The sequence below is a fragment of the Carcharhinus amblyrhynchos genome, chromosome 24 (genome assembly GCF_965287045.1).
Source record: "Carcharhinus amblyrhynchos chromosome 24, sCarAmb.v2.hapA, whole genome shotgun sequence".
NCBI lineage: Eukaryota > Metazoa > Chordata > Chondrichthyes > Carcharhiniformes > Carcharhinidae > Carcharhinus > Carcharhinus amblyrhynchos.
In genome coordinates this window covers 39081765-39095273 of record NC_137347.1, presented here as the reverse complement: position 1 = coordinate 39095273, position 13509 = coordinate 39081765, and the positions used below count along the sequence as shown (strand labels likewise).

Below are 13509 nucleotides of genomic sequence, written 5' to 3'. Positions count from 1 at the left end.
TCTCTCCTACCCAATTCCGTTACATGGGGCAACAGTCAAATCAAATTGTAATATAAGCAACACCCTAATGTTTGCATGTGGTTAAAAACCTAAAGAAAGGAAGGCATTTCATGGGAGTGGTTGTTATTCTTTGTTAGCCAATGGTTATGATGCACGCTATTTATTGTCTAAGTCAGACAGTGGTGCATGGTTTAAACAGGATAATGGTGAGTCAGCTTTATTGAGAGATTTGGGCTCCAAATGCCTTCAGAGAGCTACTTTGCCAAGTGGCAGAACCCCCGACAACACATTGACATAAAAATAAAATACTGCAGATGCTGGAATCTGAAACAAAAACAGAAAATGCTGGAAAATCTCAGCAAGTCTGACAGCGTCTGTGGGGAGAGAATAGAGATAACATTGCAAGTCTCGATGACCCTTTGTCAGAACTCTGATGAGGTCATCTAGACTCGAAACGTTGGTTCTGTTCTTTCCCCACAGATGCTGTCAGACTTGCTGAGATTTTCCAGCATTCCCTGATTTGGTTTGATAACCCGCTGATCAGTGGATAAAAGCAAATTACTGCGGATGCTGAAATCTGAAACCAAAAGAGAAAATGCTGTAAAATCTCAGCGGGTCTCGCAGCATCTGTAAACTTTGACAAAGGGTCATCTGGACTCAAAACATCAGCCCTTTTCTCTCTTTACAGATGCTGCCAGACCTGCTGAGATTTTCCAGCGTTTTCTCCTTTGGTTCCACTGACAAGTACATTGCCCCAAAAATATGTATTCACAATATTTAATTTCAAGTAGTTTTATCTTGTAATCCGCCATTGAGGTAAGGCAAAGCCACTTTAGCCCCAGATGACCGTAGGCTTTTCATCGGAGTAGTTAAAATGGTGATTTAACCCAAGAGTTGCCACACCTCAGGCGAGGGGCAAGACTGAGAAGGCGGGGCCCCCGTGAATAACCTCAGCTAGTACAGGAATTGAACCCACACTGTTCATGTCACTCTGCATTGTGAACTAGCCATCCAGCCAACTGAGCTAACTAACTCCCACATTTACAGTTGCTGCTGGTCCTCTGGCCACTGAAGGCCGAACCTATAGTCACTTCACACTTTTTCATGAAACTTGTGTCAGGGAAGAGCATGCGATGTGGACAGTGGGCAGCGGACCTTACATATTTGATGTTTTCTGTGTGACAAACATGTAGATGCGCGTTTAGTCAGTTTACACTAGCACGTTGTAAACTGTCATCAGCGAACCTAACGCTAAGATACCATGGCTTCATTAAGAGAAGGGGATGGAAAAAAAACAATATTGAATGGACATGATTTGAATTTTAAAGTGCATCAGGGGCCAGTTAAGTCTAGAGTGAGTATCAGGCTGTATACCTGGCTTCAGTTGTGAGCTGAGCTCTCTAACAAACCCTTTTTAAAATTTCTCTCAGATAAACTGGGGAAATAGGGCAGGATACTGTCTGAAGATTAGCCATGATCTCATTGAACAGGCTGGAGAGGCAATATAGTCGACCCCTGATCCTCCTTCTTAACTAAATGTTATTGTTCTGCTTTTCCTGGTCTTAAGCCTTTAAGAATTTATTTTTAAATCAAAAGTTTTTTAGTTAAGTACGAAACAACCATTATAAATACATTCTAACTCCAGGAATGAACTCAGCAAGCAACACATAGTGCAGAGAGGCTCTTTGGCCCATCGAGTCTGCACTGACACGTGAAACACCTGAACTCCTATCTAATCCCATAGTCTTGAATGTTATGACGTACCAAGGTCTCATCCAAATACTTTTAAAAGATGTGAGGCAATCTGTCTCAACCACCCTCTCAGGCAGCGCATTCCAGACCCCCCATGGGTAAAAAGCTTATCCCCACATCCCCCCTAAACCTCCAGCGCCTCACCTAGAGCCTATGTCCCCTCGTGACTGACCCTTCAGCTAAGGGAAACAGCTGCTCCTTATCCACTCTGTCCATGTCTGTCATAATCTTACACATCTCAATCAGGCTGCCCCTCAGTCTTCTCTGCTCAAACGAAAACAACCCAAGCCTGTCCAACCTTTCCTCATAACTTAAAAGTTCCATCCCAGGCAGCATCCTGGTGAATCTCCTCTGCAATCCCTCCAGTGCAATCACATCCTTCCTATAATGTGGTGACCAGAACTGCACACAATACCTGAGCTGTGCCCTTGCCAAAGTTCTACACAACTCCAACATGATCTCCCTGCTTTTGTGATCTGTGCCTCGATTGGTAAAGGCGCGAGTGCCATATGCCTTTTTCACCACCCCACAAACATGTCTTTCGGCCTTCAGAGATCTATGGACAAACACAACATGATCCCTTAATTCCTTGAAAAATGTCACAGAGGCAATAAAAAATGTTTTTGAATAACTTATTTTTGTATTTTTGTTTATTAGTTCTTAAAATATTGAACATTGCAACACAGTTTGTTTGACTGACAGTTAAAAATCATACAATTGGAAATCTTTTAGCTTCAACCATTTTGTTTGGGGGCCACAGCAGCTCTGAAAGGTTATCCTTCTCCATATCCGCCTGTCAACTGCCCATTCCTCTTCCCAATCCCGTTGTGTTTAAGTCTCTTGACCCCGCATCTATCCATCTTCTCCTTCTTCCTGATAATCCCAAATTCACCACTTATTCGCCTCCATTTTTTTCTCTCTCTGCAAGGGGTGACCAGACCATTTCAACCTCTTCTCAGCTTGCTTCTTCAATGGTCCCACAGTCATAGAATCACAGGATTCTACAGTACAGAAAGAGGCCATTCAACCCATCGAGTCTGCACCAACCATAAACCCACCGAAGCCCTATCCCCATAACCGCACGCATTTACCCTAAATAGTCCTCTGAACTGAGGGGCAATTTAACATGGCAAATCCATCGAACCCACACATCTTTGGATTGTGGGAGGAAACCGGAGCACCCAGAGGAACCCAAGCAGACACAGGGAGAATGTGCAAACTCCACATAGACAGTGACCCAAACCGGGAATTGAACCCCGGTCCCTGGCGCTGGGAGGCAGCAGTGCTAACCACTGTGACACCGTGCCATGCTTGAATCTTCACTGACCCCCTGATGTGTTGACTCCTGATTTTGTCCTTACTCCATAAGTCCTATCAAGTAATTGGGCAGCAAAGACTCTGTTCAGGTGGAGATGCCAATCCAGAAAATCCCAGCCCGGATGGTGGCCGTGCACCCTGAGTGGAGGATGACCAAGGAAGGGAGGAGGGGAAAGGCTGGAGCAGTGACCAGGTCAAAGCAGAATGGACAGTGCAGGCTGCTTGGGTTCCTTTTAAATATGGCACCTGGGCCTAGAGCCCCATGAGGTGACAGCAGGGTGGAGTGCCTTGAGGATGGACATGCTTATCGACCAAAAGCACCAAGGTGGAAGCTGAGCTTGAAAGCAAGAGGCCACGTGATGAAACCTCCAGAAATATGGCCAACCAGGGCTGGCAATCCTAATCCGTAGCCATCTGGAGAGATATGCTGCATATCAATGACTAGCTGAGCTGACGTGATCAGGCTAAATCCTTTCAAGATAATACACCCTCTTTTTCACTCGGAGGGTGGTGGGTGAGTGGAATCGGCTGCCGTCAGTGGTGGTGGAGGTGAACTCGTTGGGGTCTTTTAAGAGACTTCTGGATGAGTATGTAGGATTTAATGGGATTGAGGGTTATAGATAGGCCTAGTAGGTAGGGATATGATCGGCGCAACTTGGGGCTGAAGGGCCTGTTTGTGCTGTGGTGTTCTATGTTCTATGTATATGACGTTGCAGTGTGTATGGCGCTGGTATTAAATGTATAACATCAGATGGCCGTCACGAGTAGGATTCATTAGGTTCAGCTGGTTGGGCTCAAGATAGCAGCAGAATGTGAGAAAATAAAACTGATTTATCAAATGTATGCAAAATAACTGCCTGTGACTACAACAACTTTGTAGTTTACATTGTGCAAATATTCAATAAGACTACAGTTTATTAAATTCTCCAAAACCACGTATAGCATATTCCCAGTGCATGACATGTAAGGTTGCTCTAAGTTCTACCATATGCATGGTGTAATGACCTCAACAAGGCCCAGGAGCTGGGCACCTTGTGTCTGGGCTCCCTGACTGAGGTAATGATTGCCTGTGTGTGTGTACATAGCGAGGACTACTGAGACTCTGGATTTGTACCTGAAGCACTCTTAGGAGTAAATAAAGGGAATCTGGTGAAGGGACAGTGGCCTCTGATGAGTTATTTCACATTCACTTCCTGAGCTTGTATTTTTTAAAGTTCATTTGTAGGACATGAGCGTCACTGGCTGGCCAGCATTTATTGCCCATTCCCAGTTACCCGAGGGTAGCTAAGAGTCAACTACATTGCTGTGGCTCTGGGGTCTCACATAAGCCAGACCAAGTACAGACGGCAGATTTCCTTCTTAAAGGACATTAGTGAACCAGATGGGTTTTTACAACAATCAACAATGGTTTCATGGTCATCAGTAGATTCTTACTTCCAGATAGTTTTTATTGAATTCAAATTCCCCCATCTGCTGTGGTGGGATTCGAACCCAGATCCCCAGAACATTAGCTGACTTTCTGGATTAATAGTCCAGCAGTAATTCCACTAGGCCATGACTGACCCTTTTCATAAAGCTGTTGTTTTATGAAACAGCAGTTAATGTTGCGTTTATCATTGTTATATGAGCAGTTGGCTATTAGGTTTGACTCAGGAAGTGTGCATCATTGGCGAGCGAACCCCCATCTCTAGTTTCCCTTGAGAGAGCGACAGTGAGTCTTCTTGAACCATGAAGGTATTCCCATCGTGCCATTAGGTAGTGAGTTCTAGGGTCCTAACCTCAAAATCTAGGTTGCTTTATTTAAATTATTAAATTCTTTAGCATATGAAAAACATTGAACTTTCAGAGGATAGGTGTTGGATGAGTTTAAAATCCATCATGTGCCTGTGCATCACTGGAAGTGTTTTGAAGTCATTTAGAATCCAAGTCTGACTGTGCCTGTAGGCATTGTCAGGTTTGAGTACAACACAGCCCTTCGATTGCACCTGGTAAGGGGGTTTCGTAACTGCTTGAGTTCCTATTAAGTTTCAGACCTTGAGCATCGCTGGTGCACAGATAGCAATGGAATATTGTGGAAACATTTTCACATTCCACATAAACACAGAATGGACTCTGCAATCCATCGTTTTCCTGATATAGTTGACGCAATCCATTTGCCCATAGCGTGTGTCTATTTATAATGTTTGACTCCTGGGTGCTGTGTCACAATATGGCTTGACAAAGCCTGAGCCAATTTGCAGAGAAAACTACACACTGCAGCAGTTTACCTCAGTACATTTGGACAGTTCCTGCCAGACTTTTGGGAACCAATTAGCATTTTTTTTGCAGATGTATCTGTGGATTACGCTCTGACAGATGGATCAAGAAACAAACTGAGATAAGTCACCTTATCCACCTTTTCATCTCCCTCTCCAGATGACATTACCTCTGATTTAATTAAGAACCAATGTCTGTTTATACTCTGAACACTGGGCAAAATCTTCCTGCCTCAGCGGGTGTCAACTCGCTGCCTGAGAAAGCAGCAAGGCACCCGTACTGACTCTGAGGATGAAGGGCCACCGTATCTCCTGCCCATCAGGCTGTTAGGTGGACAGCAGCAGGCCTCACTCCAACCCGAAGACCCCAGGAAATGTCTTCCCGCTGGGCCTAGAGCTGCCCACCAACCAGAGACCAGGAGCTCTCGCACTCAGCAGCGCCACAGAGTAGGCTGTGGCTGCTGCTGGAACAACATCCCAGGTTCAACCCAAGGAAAAGCTGAGTGCTGTAGAGGGACACCCCAAGTGTGGAGATCCCGGAGAGTCAGAGTGGATTGAGGGGGCAAGGGAGGTCTGTAGCTTGGCAGAGATACAGCTGTTAGCAGCTATCCCGCTACCCATGTCAATGTCCTCACTCATGCACACATTAGTGCAGATTGAGGGACAACCCCCCCAGAAGACAATATGTAATCCAGTGCAGTTTATCAGACGTGCTGTCCGCATGTTGGCAGGTATGCTTGGAGCTCAGATGATTGCAGGCACCCCTGCTGTGAAGAGACCATTAATTGGTCGTTAATTGACCACTTAAGAGACTCACAGACGAAAATCACAGACCCTCCAACCTCCTTTCTCATCTCCAGGGGATAAGATTCCGGCCACTGATTCTAGGGGAAAGAAATAAACATAAAAACATAAGTAATCGAAGCAAAAGCAGACCATTCTGTAGTTTAAGAGTCTGGCATAGGAAGAACAAAGAGAATTTTAAAAAGTACAGCACAGGAACAGGCCCTTTGGCCCTCCAAGCCTGTGCCAATCGTGATGTCTGCCTGAATTAAAACTGTCTGCACTTACGGAGTCCGTATCCTTCCATTTCCATCCTATTCCTGTATTTGTCTAGTTGCCCCTTACATGCTGCTGTTGTACCTGTTCTCACCACATCCCCAGGCAGCACATTCCAGACACTCACCATCCTTTGTGTAAAAGAAGCACATCTCCTCTAAACTTTTCCGCACGCACCTTAAACCCATGTCCACTAGTAATTGCCTCTTCCACCTGGGAAAAATCTTCTGACGATCCACCCTGTCCATGCTACTCATAATCTTGTAAACATCTATCAGGTCACCCCTCAACCTCCATTGTTCCAACAACCGCATTTATCCAACCTCTCCTCATATCTAATACCCTCCAGACTAGGCAACATCCTGGTAAACCTCTTCTGTACTCTCTCCAAAGCATCACATCCTTGTAGTGGTGTGGTGACCAGAATTGTACACAATATTCTAAATGAGGCCTAACCAATGTTCTGTATAGCTGCAGCATGATCTGCTAATTTTTATATTCAGTGCTCTGACCAATGAAGGCAAACATGACTAACTTATTCACCTGCGTTGCCACTTTCAGTGATTGGCAGACATGTATGCTCAGATTTCTCTGTCTGTCAATACTAGAAAGGGTTGATGTGGGGCTGGGTATAGTGCTGCACACAATGTGGTGAAAAGGAGTACATAGCTTGAGTTTTGGACTGCACAGAGACATGTGTAGAAGCAAGTGTGGAGACAGCTCCTAGCTTGGACCACACTCTGTATATATGTGTCTGGTTATGTGTTACCAGGGTGGAACTCTTTGGCCTCCCAGCCACATGTTTCTCAGTAGTGGGAGATGACATGCTGTTCACTAGCAGCGGGATTCTCTGGTCCCATCATTGTCAATGGAAATTCCCATTGCAGCCACCCTATTCCGCTGGAAAACCAGCGGGAAGGGGTATGTTGTTGATGGAACACAATAATCCTGCTGGCATCAACGGCCAGGTAATTCCGGCCTTAATATTAAACTATACAAGACTCAGGATCTCTTTGTGAGGCATAAAACATCTTACAATGGTTTGGTCTGCCAATTCTGCTCCCACGTTCAATACGATCATAGTTGATCCCGGGTTCAACCCCACTTTCCCGCCCATTCCCCTATCCTTTGGTTCCCCAAGAGAGAAGAGATCTGTCTGTGCGAGCCTTAAATATATTCAGTGATAGGGAATGCACAGTCCACTAGGGTGGAGAATTCCAAAGATTTACAACCCAGGAAGTGAAGAAATTCCTCATCCTCTCAGTCCTCAATGATTGGCCCCTTCTCCTGAAACTGTGCTAAATGTTCTAGATTCCTCAGCCAGAATCTGCTGCAACTGTTAATTACGTGCACACAGCTAGGGAGCAAACCTTTCTTTATACAGAAATTAAAATGCTTCTGCAAAATCAGGTTGTTTCCCTTTAATGCCTGCCAAATTTAGTGGTTAGCTCTGCTGCCTCACAGCATCAGGACCCAGATTCGATTCCTAGCTTGGGTCACTGTCTGTGTGGAGTCTGCATGTTCTCCCCATATCTGCGTGGGTTTCCCCAGACGCTCTGGTTTCCTCCCACAGTCCGAAAGATGTGCTGCTTAGGTGCATTGGCTAAATTCTCCCTTAGTATACCCGAATAAGCGCTGGAGTATGGCGAATAGGGGATTTTCACAGTATCTTCATTGCAGCGTTAATACAAGCTGACTTGTGACACTAATAAATAAACTTTAAACATTAAACTTTGCTTATTGTGAATGAACTCCCAGAGTTAAGCAGAATTCAACTGAGCTTAAATTTGAATATGTAGCACAGAGTAAATAATGACACAGCTGCATCAGTCAATGGGTTGAAGGCAGGATAAGACTTACAATAGGATTTACAGCAATCACTAACTTAAAGCAAACAGAGTCTATTTAAACAATCTCCAAATCACTGAAAACAGAACTTATAGTAGCACCACAGCAGTGCCCCATAAAAGCAAGATCATTTCATAGACTCACAGAATCCCTACAGTGCAGAAGGAGGCCATTCAGCCCATTGGGCCAGCACCAACAACAATCCCACCCAGGCCCTATTCCCCCTAGCCCCATGTATTTACCCGGCTAATCTCCTAGTCTCCTGGTACTGAGGGGTAATTTATCATGGCCAATCCACCTAACCTGCATATCTTTGGAATGTGGGAGGAAACCAGAACACCCGGAGGAAACCCATGCAGACATGGGGAGAGTGTGCAGACTCCACACAGACAGTGACCCAATGCCAGAATCGAACCCAGATCTCCAGTGCTGTGAGTGCTAACTACTGTGCCATCGTGCATCCAGCAAATGACAGTGCTTGAAGAATAATTGCAAATTCTGTGTACAAAACTAATCCTCACCTATTTTAAAAATGTAGCCTCCAGGGGATGTGAACCAGTCATTTCCATTCTGGCCTGGACATGCAGTGTCTTCATATGTAACCTTTTGATTAACTGCCTAGCGTAAAACAACAACAACAGCACCATCAGGGATCACTAAAACTCAACAACACAAAGGCTATGGACTGCCTGGGGATGGGCAGGGATTGGAAAAGTGGAGATAATAATCCATTTCAAGTAAATGAAGTTAATATCTTTTTAGAAAAAAGGGAAGATGGTTATGTTAAGTGCTCACACTCTCAGACCCGAGGCAGCACTTCCTCGACTAAAACAATTTATTGGTTCATGAAATTGACACATTCAGAAGTGAAATTCCACCGCCCATCAATTTAGTGAAAGCGAGTAGGAATAATTCAAGCTTCTTCATTATCGATGGGATTTATTTTTTGGCGCTTAATATTCCCCCAGACATTTTAATGGCTAATGAACTTGGTTGTATTTTATTTGTAGGACAGAGACTTTGTCATGACCTTCAACACATCTCTGCATCGCTCGTGGTGGATGCAGAATGGACCAGGCTGTGTGGCGACCCAGGTGACTTCTGCTGACCAGGCTCCTGAAGACCACCATGTTATCACAGTGACAGGGTGCCTACTCGACTACCAGTACATTGAAGTCACCAGCAGTTCCTTACAGATCCTCCTTGCAGTTAAGTGTTGATTTAGTTTCCCTTCACAATTCAAGGCAAAATATGTTGCCAAGTGTGGGCACATTCATCTCAACTTTTGAGAAGCTTATGGGACTTAGTTCGTAGTAGACAATTGAGAACCATTGGGCCAGAGGCTTGCAAGGTAAAGAAGTGTTGCAAGTGTAAAGGATGTTGGCGAGGCCACATATGTGGTATTGTGTCCAGTTTTGGCCTTCTTATCTGAGGAAGGATGTGGTGGCATTGGAGGCAGTTCAGAGGAGGTTCACCAGATTGATGATGAAAGGTTCAATGTATGAGGAGAGATTAAACAGTTTGGGCTTGTACTCGCTGGACTTTAGAGGGACGAAAGGGGATCTGATCGAGGTATATAAAATTTTAAAAGGGGTTGATAAAGTAAATGTAGACCAAATGTTTCCTTTTGTGGGGTAATCTCGAAAAAGAGGTCACAGTCATCAGTTGAGAGGCGGTAAATTTAAAAGTGAGAGAAGGAAGAAAGATAGTGCGGTGGAGTCTGAATCATTGAATGGTTTCAAGAAGGAGATGGATAAATTTCTAATATGAAAATAAGGGGATATGGGAACAGGTGGGGAGGTGGATTTGAGACCAGGGAGAGATCAGCCATGATCTGATTGAGTGGCAGAGCAGGCTCAAAGGGCCTATGTTGACTCCTCATTCCTATGTTGAGAACAAGGGAGATAATTACATAAATAAGGAATCAGTGTTTAGGGTGATGCCAAACTTCATGTTTTGAAATATTGACAGGCATCAAGAGTTCTAGTTTGGAGATCTTGGGAAAGTGTGAGTGAAGTAAGATTTAGCATGAGGAGTCTTGACTATTGTCGCAGGAATATGCCAAGAACATGCATTCCATTCCCACTGGGAAAGAGAATGAATCACTCGTCCTACTCTCCCCCATTCTTTATCAATCAACAACAAAACAGCATTGGCCAAACTGATTATAGAAAGATGTTAAAACAATCCTTTTAATGGAGACTCTTGAAAAGAGAAGAAAGTATAAAAACATCTTAAATGGTCACATTTTAAAATGAATAAATTGGAGTTATGAAGACAATTTGGTTTTGGGTGTAAAAGCCATCAGGTCAAAAAACAAAAGAATCTTCACTCACTTAATCACTATTTATAGAAACGCCATTTGTGTCTAAATGAGACAAAGCTGGTGAGATATGGTTATCTGTAATTTTGTGTGATTCAAGATGATAGTAACACGAGCATTGTAATGGTCCAGTCTAGACTATCAAGGCCACAAATGTATGGTTGCTATAGCCATGAAGAAGCAATAAAGAGGATCTGTGTTCAAATCTCACTTAGAAAGTTTGAAGATGAATTCAATAAATATTCAACAATTCAATAATTTGGGTGAATTAGAAAAAAAAAACAAAAAAGCTGCAGAATATTTTTCTATTCATTCATAAGACATGGGCGTCGCTGGCTAGCCAGCATTTATTGCCCATCCTTAGTTGCCCTTGAACTGAGTGCCATTTTAAAGGGCAGCTAGAGTCCATCACATTGAAAAAGTAAAGTAAAATTTATTAGTCACAAGGCTTACATTAACAGTGCAATGAAGTTACCATGAAAATTCCCTAGTCACCACAATCCGGCACCTGTTCAGGTCAGTTCCCTAACCAGCACGTCTTTCAGACTGTGGGAGGAAACTGGAGCACCCGGGGGAAACCCATGCAGACACGGGGAGAATGTGCAGATTCCGCACAGACAGTGACTCAAGCCAGAATTGAACCCACGTCCCTGGCGCTGTGAAGCAGCAATGCCAGTCACTGTGCCGCCACATTTCTGTGGCTCTGGAGTCACATGTAGACCAGACCAGGTAAGGGCAGCGTATTTCCTTTCCTAGAGGACATTAGTGAACCAGATGGGTTTTTCCGACAATCGACAATGGTTTCATGATCATCAGCAGAATTCGAACCCAGGTCATCTGAACATTAGCTGAGTTTCTGAATTAATAGTCTAGTGATAGTACCACCAGGCCATCGCCTCCCCCGATCATTTAAAAGGTACAACTGATTCATGAATATCCATTGGTGAAGGAGATTAGAAATCTTTCCTTTCTCTGGTCAGAATGGAACTCCAGTCCCAGACTAATTGGTCAACTCTTAATGCCCCCTAAAGCGTCCTAACAAGTCCCTTTGTGATGTGAACAATAGCTAATAAAGAAGTCTGACTACTTTCCTGAAATGCCACACAAATCCTAAGAAAAAACAGAAGTAACGGCTACTATTGAACCACTAATCAGATGTGGAACATCAATAATTGTAATGGGCCATGCAATTTGATTTATGCAAAATAAGAATAATTGTAATTACAATAATTACAATTAAGAATAGTGTAATATTACATTATTGTATTACAATAATACAATTGTTGTATTATTATTTGGGCCAAAAGCACAAAAAAAACTTTGCCGAAGAAATCCGTGTTAAACACAGTAGGTTCTGGGTAGACATGAAACATTACTTAGACGTTCAAAATCAGGACAGGATGCATTTCAAAGCAGGAACAAGGATAAAGACTTAGCAATATTTATGTAAAGCCTGCTTCTCGAGACAAACACATCAAAGTGTCATTTGCATTTTGCCATGTTCAGAATGGGAGAATTGCTCAGAATTGATTTCCAGCTACCCTTTATCACCAGCTTTGTGTGGCTTTGTATAACTCAAATCTAATACACCTCAGAGATTAAGATCGCTTTTGGGTCAATGTAGTATCTGGCATGGCCGAAACTATACAAACCAGAAATATCTATGGATCAGGAGTTGGATATTCCTTTGCACCTTTTGAATCTTGCTTCCGGGCTCAAATGTAAGGCTGGCACCGTATGGAAAATGGCTGGAGTTGGGAGAGAATAGAGCCTGCAGTTTGAAATGAGCAGCAGGTAAGTGAGGGGGAGAGAACTTTATAACAGAGGGAGCTATGCAGGTACCCACTCTCCAACTTTTGCTTCAATACAAAAAGGCATTTGCCAGCAGGTAAAATCACCGGCTCCGATGCATCCCTCTCTGATGAGCTCAACACATTCTATGACTGTTTTGGGCAAGAGGTCAGCGAGAGCATCCCCTCCACTCCAGAAGCCTCGGACAAACCTGTATCTGAGCTCACCATTGCAGATGGCAGCCTTCCCAAAAGCCAACCCAAGGGAAGCAACTGTCCTAGATGGGGTACTCAGACAAGGACTCAGATCCTGTGCAGACCAGCTGGTGAGGGTATTCGCAGACATCCTCAACCTCTCTTTGCATCAATCTCAGGTCCCTACCTGCTTCAAGAAGATGATCATCACCCCAGTACCGAAGAAAAGCCAGGCAGTGTACCTTAGTGACTATCGTCTGGTGGCTCTGACATCCATCATTGTGAAGTGCTTCAAAAGGTTAGTCATGGCACAAATCAGTTCCACCTTCCCCGAAAATCTGGAACTACAGTTCACCTATTGCTGCAAACAGTCCACAGCAGACGCCATCTCCCTGGCCCTGCACTCAACCCTGGAACACCTAGATAACAAAGACACCTATGTCAGACTCCTATTCATAGACAAAATACTACAGTTGCTGGAATCTGAAATAAAAACAGAAAAATGCTGGAAAATCTCAGCAGATCTGACAGCATCTGTGGAGAGAGAATAGAGCCAGCGTTTCAAGCCAGAGCTCCAGCAGGGTCATGCATGATGGTAAGGTCACAGGAGGGCAGACAAAGCTCAATCTAAAACAAGTCCTCAACGGTGAACCAGGTGGAAGATACCTACGTGGTATCAGTGGCTGCGATGGTGGATGAAGACTGCAGCAGCAAGGAGGCACCCAGTCAGTGAGGTTCCCTTGCCAGAGGCACTGGACCGACCCTCTGTCAATGTTTGTGTATCTGTGATGTGCAACAGCATGCCCACGTTAAAAGAAGTCTGGAACCAGACGCCTACCGAGAGGAAACCAGCACACCCCCCACACAGACAAGCTCTGTGGTGATCGGCAAGAGATGACGGGGACAGGACCATGAGATCTAGAAAACCTTCACGTCAGACCAGGGTATGTAGGTGGTGGAGTTTGATTCA

At 44.2% G+C, this 13509-nt stretch overlaps 1 protein-coding gene across 1 annotated transcript in view; it reads left to right on the top strand.

The window, feature by feature from the left end:
* Positions 1–13509, top strand: part of nkain1 (sodium/potassium transporting ATPase interacting 1) — a 552359-nt gene that overhangs the window by 476172 nt on the left and 62678 nt on the right. Inside the window, exon 4 of the mRNA XM_080211300.1 lies at positions 9242–9439. Coding sequence (XP_080067426.1) covers positions 9242–9439 — 198 coding nt within the window. The remainder of the gene's footprint in view (positions 1–9241; positions 9440–13509) is intronic.